The following is an 18,229-nucleotide window of genomic DNA, read 5'->3' as shown; positions in this document are numbered from 1 at the left end:
CAGTGTTTAAGAGGCATTTGGACAATGCCCTTAACAACATGCTTTACCTTTTGGTCAGCCCTGAAGTGGTCAGGCAGCTGGACTGGGTGATCATTGTAGGCCCCTTCCAACAGAATTATTCTATTCTAAGACACAACTCATGTCTTGTGACGCAGTATTCAAATGGCATATATAAGTCACTGAAAACTCCTATGACAAAATAAATCTCTGCTTACACTCTAATAAAAATAATAGTGTTCAGCAATGTGGGGAATCTTAATTGTGCTCCATGAGAACATGAGTTAAATACTAGAACTAAACTTAAGCAACGCTTCCATTAAGAAATGAGTTAAAACTACTTTGTTGGCTTGATGAACATAATACGGGTTAGAAGTAATTCATTATCATGGAATTGAATTAACACTGTTCTCAGCTATTCAGCGTCAGTTCTTGCAAATGTCAAAATTTCTATGTTCCTTCAGGTTGTATTTCATCCGAAGGAAAGGAGGAGCTGGAGACATGTGAAATTTCTGACAGGCTGTTGATTTCCCGTATGGATGAAGCATGTTTGAAAACTCAAAACTTGACTGATCTGCTGAAGCACATTCTCTGACAGACAATATAAAATCGATGCATCACATATTAAGAGTTTTTTTGGCGTGTAAGAGTTTTTGTTTGTGTGGGAGGTAGGGGGGGGGGTTGCTTTATTTTCTGTCATCGAAAATGAACAGCCTTACCTTAAGGTTTTTATAAACTGTCATCTTTAATCAGACACACAGAGTAAGACTGTCAGTTCTCATAAAGCACCGGGGAAAAAAAAGCACAAAACGTGAAGCTGTTCCCCATCCCTTTCCCGTGCATGTGCCCCGTTTCTGCGATGGCCTCAGTCAGAAGTAAACCTTTTCCTAGCAGTGTCACAACAACAAGCTCTTCTGAAATGCGTCTGTATAATTCAGCAGCGCAGACTTTATGAGAGCTTGTCAAAGAGAAAAGAGTTAGGATTCGCCAAGCAAGAAACATTCATGCCCACTGTTGACAGATATAAAGTACTAAATGTCAACAGCAAGGGACTCGTCAACTAAATGTCTTCTAAACACGCAGGAATTCAGTAGGTGGGTGTCAAATTGCTCCCTTAAGATTTCAATTCAGGTCAATTGAAGTAAACAGCGAGTGTATGAAAAGTTGCATCAAGCATCTGTCACACTCAAGGATGAGTATTAACAATTCCAAAATAAAGATGGGAATATTAAGCATCGCGGCGACTACCGGTACCGTAACGAGAAGCAGGAGTCGAGATCTCCTGATCTGAGCCCCATTTGTCTCGCCGCACTGCCGAGCCTGTGGAGAGGCACCATCTCCCTGCCTCCATAGCCTCCCTCTCTAAAGGGAATATATCACCTCCTTTGCAGAAGCAAGATTTAGATTAACTAAGTGATATTTTTTCCCTCATAAGGGATATGTCTGAATGCAAGACTTAAAAAAACAGTATTCGTGCAATCTGGATGGTTATATTTTTAAGGGTTCACTGACTTTAAAAGTTTGCAAATAGTGTTTTCCTGTGTACATAACAGCATCTCAGACTTTTTTTTTTACTTAACCCCTTATCCTCTGAACATTATTCAATCTGAAATACAAACTTTAAGCAGTCAATATTATAAGTTCCCTCTCCCAGCTTGAGTCGGTTTTATCGATTTCTCTAAAATCAAGTATTTTAGGTTTGATTTCAAAAAGCTAAAGACATCAGCTCTCATTATTTAGCACTGTCTGTGCCCCTGGATTATTTGACATTTTCCATCTACTTCAATAATAATATATACCCCCTTAGACTGATAAAATACCACACATTTTTCTTAACATACTTGGTATCATTCAACATAGTCTAAACATACTAAATGTAACTAACAAACTAATCTAATTTTCACGCTCCTTTTGCTTCCCAAATAGCACATTCCCCATAGTATCAAATATTAATTTTATAGTACACAACTACAAGATATTACAGCATATTTTAAAATCAAATTAGTTGTTTATTATTATAGCTGTACATATATACTAATAAAAGGGATTATCACCGAGGTACACCGGGTTTCTTAGTCATATACATAGTTTTGTATCAATTACAGTCAGGTAGATATGAACACTGCTCAGCTGCAGCAGCAGCTGATGTTCGCAAAGGACTTAGATGCCCCATGGAACCGATGACAACTTTGCCATCCCCTCCCAACATCTTCAAAATAAACAGAAGATTTAAATTCTACATACAGTACCTTTTATCTTGACATATCCTGAATTAAACAGAAGCTTGACACGATTATTCCCAAAGCATGGAAAGCTGAAACATCACTGCTAATACATATGTACCTGCGTGTATGTACATACTCTGTACGTTGTGCACCTCCCTCCCAAGGACAGGTTACTAACGGAGTCTGAAATTTGACCTTCAGCAGTTCAGAGCTGATTGCCACCAGTTGGTGAGGAACACGCTGATATCAACAGGCAGCAAAAGTAAGTTACTATCGTCCTTGATTATTCCCTAATGCATTTATTTTATTTATTAAAAGAGCAATCACTCTTTTATTACCATTAACAAAGCAGAAAGAAACAGGAAATTCCAAAAATGCTATCAGGTAAAAAGCTACTGCTTTAAATAATGGGGACCAGTATAAATGAACATAATCATTTAATTCTTAAATTAAAATGTCAGATTGTTATCTGCTCTTTTCCCCCCACTCTGACCAATCTGAAATACCAAGAACTAGCAAACTTTGCAATGCCTTGGACCGTGCACATGCCTGAGCATTAAACTTTAGTCTTTGCGTCTCAGACAACATCAGCAGAGTCAAATCAGTAATTTTGCCTTTCCTTCTTCCCTTTTTTTTTTGGTACTCTAATAAATCAGCACTGTTTTTCACTTTCTTACTCTCCAGACTTTGAAATCAAAGGCAGCGATTAGAATATCACTGACACGTTGCAGCTTCTTCCCATCTGGCAAAGGGGGAGATCCCCTAAGACAGACACGGCCCATTCGATAGAGAGGCAAAGGGTGCCAAGTCAATTTGGCCTCTCTAGTTCACTTCTTCACAAGGACACGATCTTGCTTAGAAGTGACTGCTTCTTCCGAATCAATGAACACTTTTTGCTTTCTCTTCCATCCTACAACCCTTTTAATTGCTGCTTGATCTTAATGAAGTGTGGCTGATATTAATAAATGGATACCCTTGCAGCCTTGATACCCAATATCCGAACAACGTTCAACTGAGTTAGCATCAGCGATGCTTTCACGATTCAAAACACCATTATCCCCTCCATCTCCGGTCCCTCCTGTCCCTCCCCCTTAAGCCTCAAGACTGCAGACATCTGTTCTTCAATTGTCTGGTAATAAACATACTCTATAAAGCATATGTAAAATGATTATTACCCTGAAGAGCCAAGTGCCTTTCAAATGCCAGCTGAAACAAATAAACAACAAAAAAAAAAATCCCCACCAAACAAATGTTACAACAGACATCACTCAGGCTGTTCAATATTCCACAACGGAAGGGCTTCAGTAGTGGTCCCGCATGTTTCCTTCCTCCAATGGGAGATGTTAGTCCACAGACCAGTAACACCAGCGCTTTCACGATCCAAGCAGATGCTGGTTAGCAGCGAAGGATGAAGAAAGCAACTGGACTCTTTTGGTAACTTTTATACTTTGACACCTCCCGCAATATGTAATTAAGGAAAATCAGATGTGTATTCCTCTTCAATTTGTAAGTGCAATTAGTTTTCATATGTAGTTAGTAAAATCTATTCCCAGGAATCATCTCCGCTAGAATACCCACTTGTCTTCCAAAAATTCACTATTCATTTGTTATGTGTGTGGTGGTGTCATTAAGTCCTGGTAATTAATCTGGGGCTTGGTGCGTCTCAGTTGTCCTAGTGGAAATTAGGGACCCACATCCCAAACGACGTAACATCTCACTTCCCAGCTCTGGCTCGTTGCTCTAAATGAATTTGAGGGAAGACAGACTTTGAAAACCATTCGTATGTATTTGCCCTCACACTCTCCATGGTTGTAACTTAAGACTTTCTCTAAACAAACTTTCATTGCTGGAGATATGGGGGCTAATTTACAGCCCCCTGAAAGCCTGCCGACTCTGTGTTCTTCAAAAGGCTCTGGAGCCAAGCTCAACCTCATTTTTTAAATAAAAGAGGATCCCAAAAAAGGCTATTATAACCAGTAAACTTAACACTGTGATTGTGCAACTCTCTGATGTGATAGACAATGACACTTTTCATATCAGTAGTACAAAAAAAGAGAAATTCAGACTGATGAATATGAATGCTCTGGTTACAACACGCCACCTAACATTACTGTGCTGAATTATGTTTTAAAGCCATCACTTAGCGCAATGCTCAGGCTTTAAATCATCACACCAGTGTCTGGTTTCTCAGTGATCCAGTTAGCTTAATACTTTTAGAAGCACTCAGCTTCCTAATAAAATCAGCTGGCCCATACAGTGCTAAAACTTCTCTGTCAACATGTTTATGTGAACTTGATAAAAATAACACCACCACCCCCTTCTAAATAAAATATTGATAATTTTGAATTCAAAACAGATTCATTTTAAGCCTGTACAAGCGACATCAATGAAAGATGATTGAGGCAGGCCATAAAGAATCTCAACAACAAATGGAAAATAAAGCAAGTGAAAACTTCACACCTCTGCAGCAATTACGTCCTCGAGAGCTTGACACTTAATACAATAACATCTAGAAAAGGGTGACAAAGATCCAACCAACAAGGAATGCACACATAAGATGATGTGCTAGAAATTATTGCAAAAGTCAGTATTTCAGCAAATCCACCATATTCAGAATTTTACAACCACAGCCAGCATCATACAGCCAATTTTAACAGGAGTCAATGGGTAAGCCAGTTTGCTGGTAGGACAGGTCATTGCTATCTACTCCCATCAGGAACAGAATTCCCTGTAGGGAATCATTATCACCAAAAGAAATCCAGTCCTATGGTCATCCCAGATACACCGCATTCCATGCACCATGTGCATGCCGAAGTTGAGGATCATGAGTTAAAACTGAGAGCGCAATGACTCATGCCAGATATTTACTCTGTCGATCGCTAAGGTAGGTAAAATCACATTTGAAAAGTTTCTACAGTCTTCACCTACACCCAAACTCACCCCATTCTGCAGTGAGAAAAGGGTAAGCTGGGTCACGGAGTATTTTCTTTCTCTTCACACAGTTATTGATGAACTACTCAATGCAAGGAAGTTAAGATGTTGCAGATGGTTGGCATGAAAAATATATTGTACGCAGATACCTTAATCTTGATGCAATTATTTTTTATGAAGCAAATTATTTCTACTGCCTGTCTTGCAAGCTGGTAATGAAAGTGAAGTGTTTGTGAGAAGTGCTATTTAAAGCAGAGCACTCATGTTTGACTCGGATGGCAAAAAAAGGGGGAAAAATTAAGCAGGAAGGCAAGTAAAAAGAAAGAAGTATTTTCACCAGTTTCTAAATCAATGTGGAGTACCTCATCAATAAAAATAAGAGCATCACCGCCCCCCTCTGTGCTTGAAAGAAGCCTGTAAATTCATTAAAGATGAAGAGATTGAAGTCCATATCATAGTGGTCATACTTTGAATAGCATATTGCATCTTAACCACTGTCCATCTTTTCTCATAATAAAACGGCTGAAAACTATAAATTATGCTCTGGCAAATTTATTTTTAGCACATTGCTTCCATTTTAAAAGAGAGACAGGTTGAAACAAAACGCGCTTATGAAATTATCCATTTCATTATGGGCATCTAGTGATAAATGAAGAGTGTACAATGTACGCAACCCTTTTTTCAAGGGAAGTTCTGAAAAACCTTAAAAAATTTTAACATGTCCTCAAGATTATTCCAATATCTAGTGTCATGACATCAGAAATGTAAATTTGGAGGAATTTACGCACTTTTCCTCTGCATTTTTAAGTCCTGAGAAGTCACAAATGACCACATTTCTCAGCTACCAAGACGGCAGTCAGAATATTCCTTCGGCTGGGGATCAGATTCCAATTACTTTTTATCACTGCTTGGTTTTAGTGCTGGAGAAACATGCTCTGTTGCCTAAGTGACTCATGATAGTGAGTAATACAAACAGAGCCAAGGAGGGAAATGCTCTCTAAAGGTGCTAGCACTGAATAGGAAAGGACATGTCTGACAATAAAGGAAAACCCTGCAAGGAAAAAGCAGAGGTGGAAGACTGACATGAACTGAGAAAAACATCGTTATTATTTAATTCTGGCAAAACTAAGAAGATGAACTGTTAGACTGCAAAGTAAAGAGAGCAAAATTAAAGTATCAGAGGTGAGTGACTTGGTGAGAAGAGGCTTATTATAGACTTGCTCTGTTTTGAAGTTCCAGCAGTCCTTGATGAGCTGTGAATTTCTAAGATTTTAGTAACTGGCACGGCACTTTAGATCAGGCATTTAATTTGCAGTCCGTAGACCATACTTGTTTTATCAAAGAACGAACTTACCTTGCAGTTCATAGAGTATCCTTCTGACTTTTTAATAAGCATAACGGACAGCCAGCGATAAACAATTTGTGACAGGCTGCAACTAAACTTTTCCCAACTTGGGTCAATAATAAATTACACTGTTCAATGAAAAGGGGTCACCCAGGCAAGCAATCCCACTTGGTATGCTAGTTAATTTTGAAAAAGATTAAAGAGCATCAGCAACAAGCTCAACTAGTGATTACTTTTTACACGTGTGCATACCAACAACTTTACAGCAAGCCCATTGCTGTGGGATGTTACCTCAGAAGTGGCAATGTGCCCATAAAATAGGTTAATTCTACTTATTCTAATTATTTGCACCTTTATGTAGAAAAGCCTTACTTACCTGAGGAGGGGATGAAAGATGATAGTGATGTTTCTGGCTCCTGGTTTGCAGACAAACTTGGATCCGCCACCTTCAATTAAGTTATCATCTGGTCCTCCTGGAAAATAACATGAAACAAGTTGTCTAACAGATCTGAACATCCCTTGAATTTTAGATAGTAAGTGATAATTAAACATTTAGGTCTCTCTGTAAATGCTTCATTCCTGGTGAAAGATCAGTAATTAATGTGAAGATATGCTCTTTCTATCCTCTTTCTGCTCAGATAAAGTACTCCTAATGCAGTAGGAACAATACAGATAGTAGTTATACATTACGTTAGGCTCCTCTTTCCGTAGTTAGCGTCAGTATTGCAGAAAGACTGGTAAGTGCAGGTCTCCTACAGCACAGGACCCAGTTTCAACTACAGAAGAGTTTACCAGCCACATGAGATGAATTTTTCCGTTGGGCTGAAGTCCAATGTACTGCCCGGAGGCGCTAACATGATACCTGTCTCACAGATGAGAGATGCCCAGATACCATTAAGAGACTTGAGCCTCACGGTTCTTCAAAGCATCACCCCACTGACAAATGGGGACCTCCAGCCTGAAGTTTCAGTGACTTGAGCAGCTTTTGGAACAGCCCAAAACTGAACTAACAGCTCTTAATTTGCACCTGAGCACACACTTAAATTATCCTTTCTCAAAAGCACACGGGCCTTCACCTTGTGTAATAAACACTCAAGGTCTTGTCCATGTGGATACGATGTATTTTGAAGCACATCACGCTTGGAAAGGGTTTTAAAAGCAGCACTTCACTGAATTTTGCTGTTTCCATATTGCTGTATGGAAGGCTCCCGCACCTCTGACTGATGCTGCCACCGTTCAATCCCTTGGAAGGTAGCTTGGTTTTGATTGCCAGTGACACGACATTTTAAGTTATTTATTACATTTAACACTACTGGGTCTGGATGTCTCAGGAGTCCATGTCCTACACAGTCTTGTAATTTCCTAGCAGAAGTCTCTGTTGCCCGAGTTCCAGTTGCGTACAAACAGGCTCTCAGCTACGTGAAAAATAAACTTGTTGAGTTTGGCACACTCCTTGGTAGTAAAACACAAGCTCAGAGAGCATTATTTGTACACCTCAGGCCCAGTCTGAAACACCCACCTGCATGTCATTACATCTGAACCAAAGTTACTTCCATAGGCAGCCCCTAACACCAAAATACTTTAAATTAGGATACTGAGAGAGAAAAAAGGGGGGAGGGCAAATCTCAATTTCCTGAAACCCCCGCATTTCCTGATAGCAACAAAGTCCACGTAACCCTTCCAGAAGAAAACATTTTTAGGAGAACAGGCCAGATGCCCCGCACATAAGCAAATGACAGCATCAGAAAAACTCTCATTCTGAAATTAGCAGCAATTCAGCACATAATCCCTTGTATTTTGGTCATGCTCCCTCGTCACAAAGCACAGACGATCATCTTGCTGTTATCATCTGACAAGTAATCCTATCAAGTAAGTTTTTTGGCTAAGAACCTTAAATAACCCAAAATATGAACTTAGGCAAAGTCTGTATATCCCAAATATTACCAAGTCCTTTTCATTTTGCATGTGAACTCTCCTTAATGATTGAATAATAATAAATACAGAACCTAATCACATTATTATGATAGCTTTATAAGCAGGAAAATGACAAAGTACTTGAAATCAAAACACCACCAGCAGATTATTGAATTTTTTGACCCTGACAACTGCCTGCCTCGAAACAAGAAGAGTGTTTCCAAATTGGAAAGTCTAAGAGGAAGAACACAACCGATGAGTAAGTGACCCTGATCTTCTTTTCAAAGTGAAGTTTATATGCTTTAGGCCATCACCTGCAACTATTCTACAAAAAAAACTTTTCAAAGTGAAGTTTATATGCTTTAGGCACCTGCAACCATTCTACAAAAAAAAGCTCTTCGATGACTTGATTTAATCGACCCTCCTGTTAGCAACCTCGCAGCAACATCCAAGGACCAAGCAGGCCAGTGACACCAGTTCTTCCATACCCTCAACGGTCCCTCCAGGTCAGGAGTGTTTTGTACAAGAATTCACAGCACTGGTGTAGATTCAAAGATGCTGTTTCGGTGTGCTGGTAAAAGGGACAATATTAAATTCCCTGTGGAGTGAGAAATCTATGCATCCATCCTCTGGATATCTGCAGTCGCAGTACTTCCACAAGCTGACTCAGCTCCCCAAATGCACCGTTAGGACATGAAGCTTCTTGATAAATCCTACACTAACAGAAGGGCTCGGGAAGCACAAAGAATCAGCTGAGAACAGAGTTTATAAAGCTTTACTGATTGTAATTAGAAAGAGGTAGCTCTTAAAAAAATAAAAGTTCAGGAATTTCATTGTGCATTCTAAAAAGTTAACTTGCACAATGTGACAGTTTAATCGTGGAAAAAAGAGGCGCGACTTCTAGGAAAAGAAAATTATTCATTTCCCCTATTAATGTCAGACCCTGCAATTTACAGTGGGGTCTGTGTCTTAACTGACTTATTGAAGAATTCATCCAAGCATGAACTACTGAGGCATGAACTAGGAAATACAGGCTCAGACTAAGACAGGGGTGTTATTCTTGTTACATCAAGTCATCCTGCACTAATCAATATTATTGACTGGGATGAACTCCATAGCAAGGAATAAAACAATCTGTCTTATCTGCTTGGCCATATTATGTGAGATTTAAGAAGAACAGAACACCAGCACTGAGAGAAAAATATGCTTTTACATCTTTTCTGCTCTTAGCTTTCAATAATAATGAATGCTCTGCATGTAGGTGTAAGCTACGAGGAAAAGTAATTTTGTTTGTATTTAAATATTTTACCTTGAAAAATACGCCGAGATGTAAATCTTATTCCTGATGATGCCCCGTACATACCAACAACAACCCAGCACTGCAACAGTTCTTGCTAATGCCAGCAGTCTGCACTGCACCTCTTACCTTTACCTCTCTCGACGCTGCCATCGTACCTCTGTGGACCCTGAACTAAGTTGCCACAGCCCAACATCAGCACAGCTCCATTCGTGCATGGCCACACTACAGAAAAGCAAATGCTGCCATTTGCCACAACTCGCAATGCAGCAGCGTTGTTATGATACCCGTTGGAGAAAAGCCCAAACTGGAGCCAGAGAGAGCTTATGATGCCTTTGCCTGGATATTCAAGTGGAAATTCAAGGGGAAATCTCTAGCGGGGACTCTCCCTGACTATATCAAGGTCTGAAATGTGCATTTACATTGACCAGCCAACGTGATACCTCCACTGCAGACGATGCCCTGCGCTGGAGACCCAACAAACATGTCCATAAAAATACACCATGAATATCCCTTCATCCTTATTGATTCCTACCAAAAGCATCTCTTGCAGGGAGGTGAATGATCATTCATCCAAAGAAACCAATACCAGGCAGCTCCACAGAAAACAGGTAGCAGATGAAGGAAGAGTAGAAAAAATGCCCGTTGTTTTTCTTTTTCTCCTTATCAAGATGATTATCAGAGAGGCAGTTTGCATAGTCTCTCAAACCAGAGCTAAGCATGCAAATACTGTACTGCCGGGCTGTCCCGAACGCATGCCACATACACATGAGCAGTCTCCAAGAGAAGAAAACTATCCGCCTCATTAGGGAAAAGGAGCTGTAAAGCCTAATTCCCAGTGAGCACTGAAGATTTTCAACTGTATGTAAGTGCTCAACTTTATTGCCATGACAGCTCACTATAAGCACTGACTACGGGACTAACCATCCATGCTCACCGATGTACAACATCACGATGTACCCAGCACTCCAATAACCATCTGGACCGAGTATACATCATTGCTTCAGCAATGCCACGCTACAGAAATCTTTCATTTGGGTTGCATGGTTTTTTTTTTTTTTTTGGTGGTGTTTTTTTTAGCATAAGGCAAGAAACTGTAATAGCCACATTTCATAGGCACTAGGAAAAAACCCCAAACTTCCACAGCTGTCAGAAAGTACTATTGTTGTAGCCGTTCCTTCTTAAGAGCATTGGCTTGCTGATTTAATCTGCCTAGTAATAAAATATGAGACCAAAAAAAAAAAGAAGAAAAACTTTTGAGGTGAAGTGAAATTTGTCATACAGATAATGATATCCTCACGCTGTGCTAGCAATGAAGTGTGCCCACCTGAATACCGCTGTGAGTGGGAGTCAGAGACGGGTCCATTAGTAACGCAGCTGAATGTTTCTGAAATGGAGCCTAAAATGTCATGCTTCAATATGAAAAAGCATTAGATTACCAAGAAAACTAGAATTTCTGCACACATTTAAAGTCTGAACAAACTTTAAGAGTGCTTCAAGTTTTCCATTCTGCCTAGTATTTTAAAAATTTAAATATTTGTCGTGGATATGCCAGGTTTACTGCTAACGTAACTGCTAAGGATTAGCATTCTTCAGAAAGCATCTCCGGCTGCTTTGCACATGAATTAAACTACTTCTCGGTATTCCTATACCTATTTTGCGTACTGAAACAGTACCGAAGGCAAACCCTAAGTTAGATACATGCCATCACACAAATCATGGCTCCTCACTTAAAGACAAAACCCTGGAACACACTGCAAGGAGTTTCCTGATCCATAATTTTGCAATTAACGTGATGCTGGTTACCTTCTATAACCAAGGACTGCCATGTCTACAGAAAAAGCTTGAGCCTACTTTGTAAAAAAAGATCACACTGAGACACATCCTCCAATTTCCTCCTTTATCAAGGTAACTTCTCTACCACTAAATTAAAAAAAAAAAAACAAACCCCACAAACAAACCCACAAAAGACCCAGAGATGATAACAGTGATTATATTTCCTTTTCCTAGATTTTTTGAGTTTTGTTTAGGTTAACGTGATGCTGGTTACCTTCTATAACCAAGGACTGCCATGTCTACAGAAAAAGCTTGAGCCTACTTTGTAAAAAAAGATCACTCTGAGACACATCCTCCAATTTCCTCCTTTATCAAGGTAACTTCGCTGCCACTAAATTAAAAAAAAAAAAAACACAAACCCCACAAACAAACCCACAAAAAACCCAGAGATGATAACAGTGATTATATTTCCTTTTCCTAGATTTTTTGAGTTTTGTTTAGGGTTGTTTTTTTTTTTAATTGAAACAATTTTTCTCCATAAAGGTCCAAGATTTATATGGAACTTATTACTCTTCAACAACACGTCTGAAGAGGAATCACACACTACTCACTCTCTTGATCTGTTCCTTGAAGGACGTGAAGACATCAGAGAGGAGGTAGCTCAGCATCTTGTAAGAGGCTTCTTGCACCTTTTAAAATCATAGTAAATAACAAAGTAATTTCTTTTTTTTAACAACAATGTAAGGAAAGCTCTCTCTGTCTCTAAGAAGAGTACTTTTAAAAGGTGAGATTTCTTACACTGTCACTTCAGAGCACCATAACACATTACCTAATTGTTTCGGAGCTGTATTTGTCTTAGTCCATTTCATCCTCAGCCCCGATATGCTTTAAATCCTATCAGACACAAAATTTTTTCAGACACAAAGATACGTGGCTAATAAGTAAATCCCTTTTCAAAACATCCAAGAAATATTAATTTGGTCTCAACGGAAACAGCAAGCACCCAAAAACCATGAGGACCGTAGGCAAACCTCTGTTTGCTCTCTTCCCCTCCTATCCCCTGTGTTAGCACAGAACAACTTCATTAATCTCTCTGCAACTGCAAACTTTTCAGCTAAACAGGTTCCAGGCACGTAGTGAACAATTCTTCGGCACCTCTCTGTGATCAAAGCACCTTTCCTAGTGAGCCACTTCACGTTAATCTATGCAACCTAAAAAGAATAAAGAAACAGGCTTTGAAGCCACAACAATCAAGCAATCAAAACAGCTTGCAAATCAATGCCACCTCCTCCACTCTGAGCATCAGAGCAAACTTACAGGAGAAAAGGAACCAGTTTAGACCTTACGGTCCTTCCGAAAAGTTCTTGATTATGTGGAGATCAACAACATAGTTATTACCTGTATACCACCTTCCAGGTATGGAAATACAAGTTTTCATTTAGAATGCAAGGGAAGAAAGCAACAGCTGCCCAAAGAGAGCAAAGCAGGTTATTATAAAACAGAGCTCAACAGAAAAGAGCGATTGATCTGCGCTGTTACAGAACAGTAACTAGGGGGGTTTGTAATGGAAGTCTCCTGCTTTTTCGTCTTTTTGTACATTAGGACTCCATTGTCTTACAACTGCACCCGCTTAAACAAAACCACACACAACACAAGCATCAAGTCCTGTTTTTACTATACTGATTCGCAGCAGTGATTCCATGTATTGGCATGCACATTTAAGTTCTTTCTGTAGGAAACAGACATGATTGATCTTCTCTAAAATTCTTTTGCATGTCTTGAATCACCAAACTTAACTGCATTCAGGCCATTTTTCAAACTGCTCTAAGATACCTGCTTTAGTAGAGCCCACATGGTGCAGCGCATGCTTGAATTAAGGGCTCAGCAACCAGCTGTCCTGGCACTTGCTTTCCCACACCATCCGACCTCAGCAGGGCAGAGGGAAGGGATGGGGAAGGATCTGGTCCACTCTCCAGACCAGTCTCCACTGGGGAACAAAGCACATAGAGAATCCAGCATCCCGCACCTAAAATTAGCTTTTGTGAGCACTTCAAGCGCCTTGACCTTAGACAGGCAGCCCTACAAGCAGTGTGACAGAATCTAGGTAGGTCTTCCCTGAAGCTGATTAGATTTATCCAAATGAGCAAATATAATAGAAACCCCAGAAGTGTCCAGCCCCATGTTTCAACCAGCCTGTGTTTCCAGGCCAGCTCCACAGAAAATAATCATTAAACTTCCAAATCCATAGACCCTTCCTTTTGAACAAACACCATCTTTGAAGACTTAAACTTTTATTAAGAATACTGTTTGGCAGACAGCCTCGAAACACTGCACTTTCCTGCTGGCGTAGGTCAGCTCTGGGTTAATGCTTTTCTGTTTCTGCGTCATGTTCTCTTCCCTTCTTGCTGGACGCCTATGAACCATGGGCGGGAGCTGTTACGGGTCTGCCAATACAAGTGGAACTGAAACTCAGCACTCCAAGTAAAGCAAAGGTTATTTATAAATGAATGATACAAAATTCTTCTAGAAAGCCCTTCAAACACCAACCACTTTAGGATTCCACGGACTAGACATGAGGGATCTCATCTTCTAGTGGCATCTAGTGGATTATTTTAGGCAGACTATTCTGTCTGCTCCTACGTAGCAAGGATGTTCCCTCTGTCCTCTTCACCCACAAACTGCAGTAGAGCGAGCACTGTTTCTGCTGTTTCTGGCAGTGACCTACCTGCCCGCTGACACAGCACGTGGGGCTCCTATTCCCTCTCTCTCAACAGGAGGGAGAGAGGTGAGATGCACCAGACAAAAAAAAAAAAAAAAAAAAAAAAAATCCACAGGTTATCAAGATAGACAAGAATAAGCTCCAGCCAATACTCGATTACTTCCTTGCTTGAGGGGAGAAGCAATTTAGCAAAGGTTTCTGACAAAGGAAAGATTGCATTTCTTGTTTGCTTCTCAATCACACACTCTTTTTTTAATCATGGCAGCTATGAATTTATAGACTAGACCATCAGGAGTAAGGGACTGATGTTGAAAAACACATAGGCACCCTATCTTCTACCAAAACCAACAGAGATCAGAGAGATGATGACATCCGCACTACAAGAGACCCAAAATCAATGGGAATTAGGTGGCTAACTACTTGCAAAATACTGGCTGTCAGTCCTTGGGGCGAGGGCTCTGCAGTGGTAGGAAGGGAGCTCCGAGATGATTAACTGTCTCCAAGGGCAATAGACTGTTCCCAGCTTCCAGTCTGTCCATCACTTGTCACTGGCACTAAACTCTGCACAGGAGATACCACCCCTGCCGTAGCCAAGTACAGGTACACCCTAGATCCACATGGACCATATACTTCAATCCGTTCAGTTAGTTTGTAAACATTTTTCTTCTTTGACAGAGAGGTGGGGTGGGAATTAAGACAAAAAAGATGTGAAGTGGGGGAAGAAAGACAAGGAAGCTGACCTTTAAGGTTATAAAGCACATCACATTTCATTTCTGTAATATTTCCTTAAGTGAAAAAAATCTCAGCAATTCTCCCAGAAGCAGCGTTTGGGGCGATGCGCCCTAACACGGGTTGCAGAGCAGCTTTCCAACCTAACAAGCTTTCACTGGAAAGACACAAATGTGCAGAAATTCAGGCAGGGCTCCTCACTGGTTCTCAGTTTGCCTCATGGAGCAACGGGGCTGTTGTGCCGGGGGACTAGTACGGACACAGGAATCCAGAGCTTCCAAAATATGCACCAACCCTGTTTGCTGTGGGGTTGGGACCACGTCAGTCACCACAATGATCTGAAAATCCCAGCTGAAGTTAAGTCAAGTCTAATGGCTGGACCATCACAAATCCCTTCTAGGTATAAAAATGGGAAAGAAGGGAAGAGAGCTGTAGCTTGTGTTCCAAGTTTGTAGAGCATGCACTCGGCTTCAAACCATACTGAAGGAAAAATAATTTCCAAAAGCAGGAGAGGCAACACTGCCACAAATTGCCTCTCTGCTCAAAGGGAGCACAAGCACGAGTCCTACTCACCATGATGACAGCAGTATGGCATTTTGTTCTGTACAGGCACAGAGTTCCCAGCCATGAGAATACACATTGCTATCAAAATCTTAAAAATCAGTCCAGAAACCAACAGGCAGCTGATGCAGATCATGCAACCCAGACTTCATACAGAAGTTTTTACTAGTGCTCAACTGCAGATCTGGATTCAAGTCATGGGTCTAATATGGCCTCTGTGACCCTGATCAGGTTTCTGTGTTTCAGCTTCCCAAAAGTGGAATTGAAATAGTGACTCCAGCCTTCCCCTGGTAAAGCTATTTTGAGAAGTGCTGCAGACAAAAAGGAACAAAGGTTTTATTCACTTAAAGTCTTAAGTCATTAAGTTCTTTAAGTTCTTAAAGTCATGCTTAGACTTCAGCTTTCCATTTAACACAGAATATGGCTCCAACTTACCAAACTGAATGCACCACCACACACTGCCCGAAATTTCTGCCTGAAACAGCTTTTCCTGCTTGCTTTTGACCAACTGTCATTACCCTTCATTTACTACATAGCAGGACTTCAGTACAAGAAGCTGATTTGGATGCAGTCACATAGCTGGTGCGCAGACATATTGTTCTGCTGATGTTCCCATGCCCAATCCTTTTACGCTCTCCTGTACCGTCTTGTCTGAGATCCACTACCATATGCATTTAAATAAGTTGCTCTTTAATGTTTCAAAACCTGATTTATTAGTTGCTCATACTCCATCTGCCTTGAAAAACGGCAGCGTGCCTTAACTTTCACAGGCTGTACAAAAGGTTGAGGTTCAATTTGATTCTACTTTATCATTTGATCAGTGTGTCAGCCACATATGTAAAGTCTCCTTTCAGCTACAGAAATTGTTTAAAATGCACACTTTTTTTCCCCCTCTTTTTTTTTTTCCCAGGCCACGCGACTCAGCAGCAGGCACTTTGATTAATGTATTTGTCAGCTTGCATATTTGCTATTTTGTTGGTTTCCCTAAAACTACTGTGTACAGATGTAAGCTCTTCCAAAGCATGGCTGCAGCATAAATCCTTATCCAAAGCCAGAAAACACGCTAGAGCTAATGAGCTGTGATTACACACTGCATTCGCTTTTCAACTATTTTCTTCTCAAAGCTTGCTTTCTTTATCTTATCTCCTGTAGTGGCAAATGGGTCCTACCTGAATTTTTTATATTCCTGACATGTTTTCTATTCGGTTTTAATGTCAGAAGAAAAAAAACCCAGTGAGCAAACAGAGAAAGCAAGTGAAATAAGACAAAGGTATTTCTTGACATACAGTCGTTTATTGTTTTATAATCTTATACAGTATTTAACTCTAAAACTTCCCACATTTCATCTTCCTTTTTAATACTTAAAAGTTCACGGCCATTTTAGACAAAGGAATCAGTAGTTACGGCAAGATAGATCTGGTGAGGCCGTAGGCTCACGGCATGACCTTGGACAAGGCTGCATCTCCACTCACCCACTTCTGAGATGGGGCAGATTTGCTATTGCCCCTCTTATGGGCCTGGTATGAGAAATAATGAAATAAACAGTGTAAAATGTTGTAGGGTCTTCTAGAAGAAGTATACATCTACAGAAATAGATTTTAATATGAGCACACAGGAAGGAAACTGAAGATTTAGAAACTGTACATAGCTGGGACTACAGTAACCATCATGCTGTCCAAGAAAGCTGTCATAGACTTGTTTTCGGCATATTAATGAATGCATCAGTTCTAATGAAGATAAATTTGCCAATCTTTTGACAAGTCTTGAAAACGTTACAAATCTGGCATGTAAAACAAGGCAAAATAAATCCTACTTAGTTATTCAACACTGTGATGCCTCTATAAATTTATAGCAACAAAAGAATGTCCTTATTCCTCATCTGTGCATACACTAGTGTGAATTAATTCATTTTCCAGCAATATGCAGAATGATCCCTACTAATAACATGGGTTTTCCCCAAGGGAACTCAAATGGATTGTCCATGCCAGTGCACAAAATGCACAAAACAACTCCCTGCGCCAGCAGAAATTATCAGATTGCTCAGAGTATGACCTGTCAGGCAGCATTTTTCAACCTGTTCATCCATAATCTCTTTTAGATGGGTTTCCCCACCTCCTTATCCTCCTTGCTTTGTTTTGCCTGAAATTCAATCAAAGATGAATTAGACTTGAGAAAACAACCAACACCATGGCTATTAAGTCACACTGGAAATTCTAGACCCCTGTGTTAATTTTGCTACAGCTTTTACTTCTTGCATTTTAATGCAAAACTGCTTCCCCCGGAGACCGTCACTGATATTGGCACAAAATCACATGGGGCCGTAACAGAACTCAAGCGCCAATAAAAAGGAGGGTAACTCAACCCTCAGCAGACATTAGCAATTGCAGGAAAACAGCCAGAACTTTAATCACAATTCTTTCAAATGCAGCCAGGGATTTAGAAATGCTGTTATTCTAGGATATGACCCTAATACAGTGCTTAATCAAAGCCACTGCTAGCACAAGAGTAACCTGGCGACTTTAATAAAACACAATTTCATAGGAGCCAGTATGTCAGAATCACTCTGTATCTAATATAACAAACTCCAGAAAGAAGAATGACCAGTCCTTTCCATATATGTTTCTGTACACTTCTATAGACAGGAAACTTAAGATTTCTCCTAAGCAATGACCAAGAACTCCTATGAGCTCTGTTTTACAGGTATTTCTTAAGAGAGTTCTTTTTTTTTTTTTCTT

General features: G+C 40.2%; 1 protein-coding gene across 1 annotated transcript in view; it reads right to left on the bottom strand.

Moving 5' to 3' along the window:
* Positions 1-18,229, bottom strand: part of EXOC4 (exocyst complex component 4) — a 431,485-nt gene that overhangs the window by 217,187 nt on the left and 196,069 nt on the right. The window contains exon 11 of the mRNA XM_009290434.1: positions 6,875-6,971. Within this exon, the coding sequence (XP_009288709.1) occupies positions 6,875-6,971 (97 nt within the window). The remainder of the gene's footprint in view (positions 1-6,874; positions 6,972-18,229) is intronic.

Source organism: Aptenodytes forsteri, unplaced genomic scaffold, assembly GCF_000699145.1.
Source record: "Aptenodytes forsteri isolate BGI_AS27 unplaced genomic scaffold, ASM69914v1 Scaffold173, whole genome shotgun sequence".
NCBI classification, from domain to species: domain Eukaryota; kingdom Metazoa; phylum Chordata; class Aves; order Sphenisciformes; family Spheniscidae; genus Aptenodytes; species Aptenodytes forsteri.
Note: the sequence above shows the minus strand (reverse complement) of the source record. Positions and strands in the feature narration are given on the sequence as shown.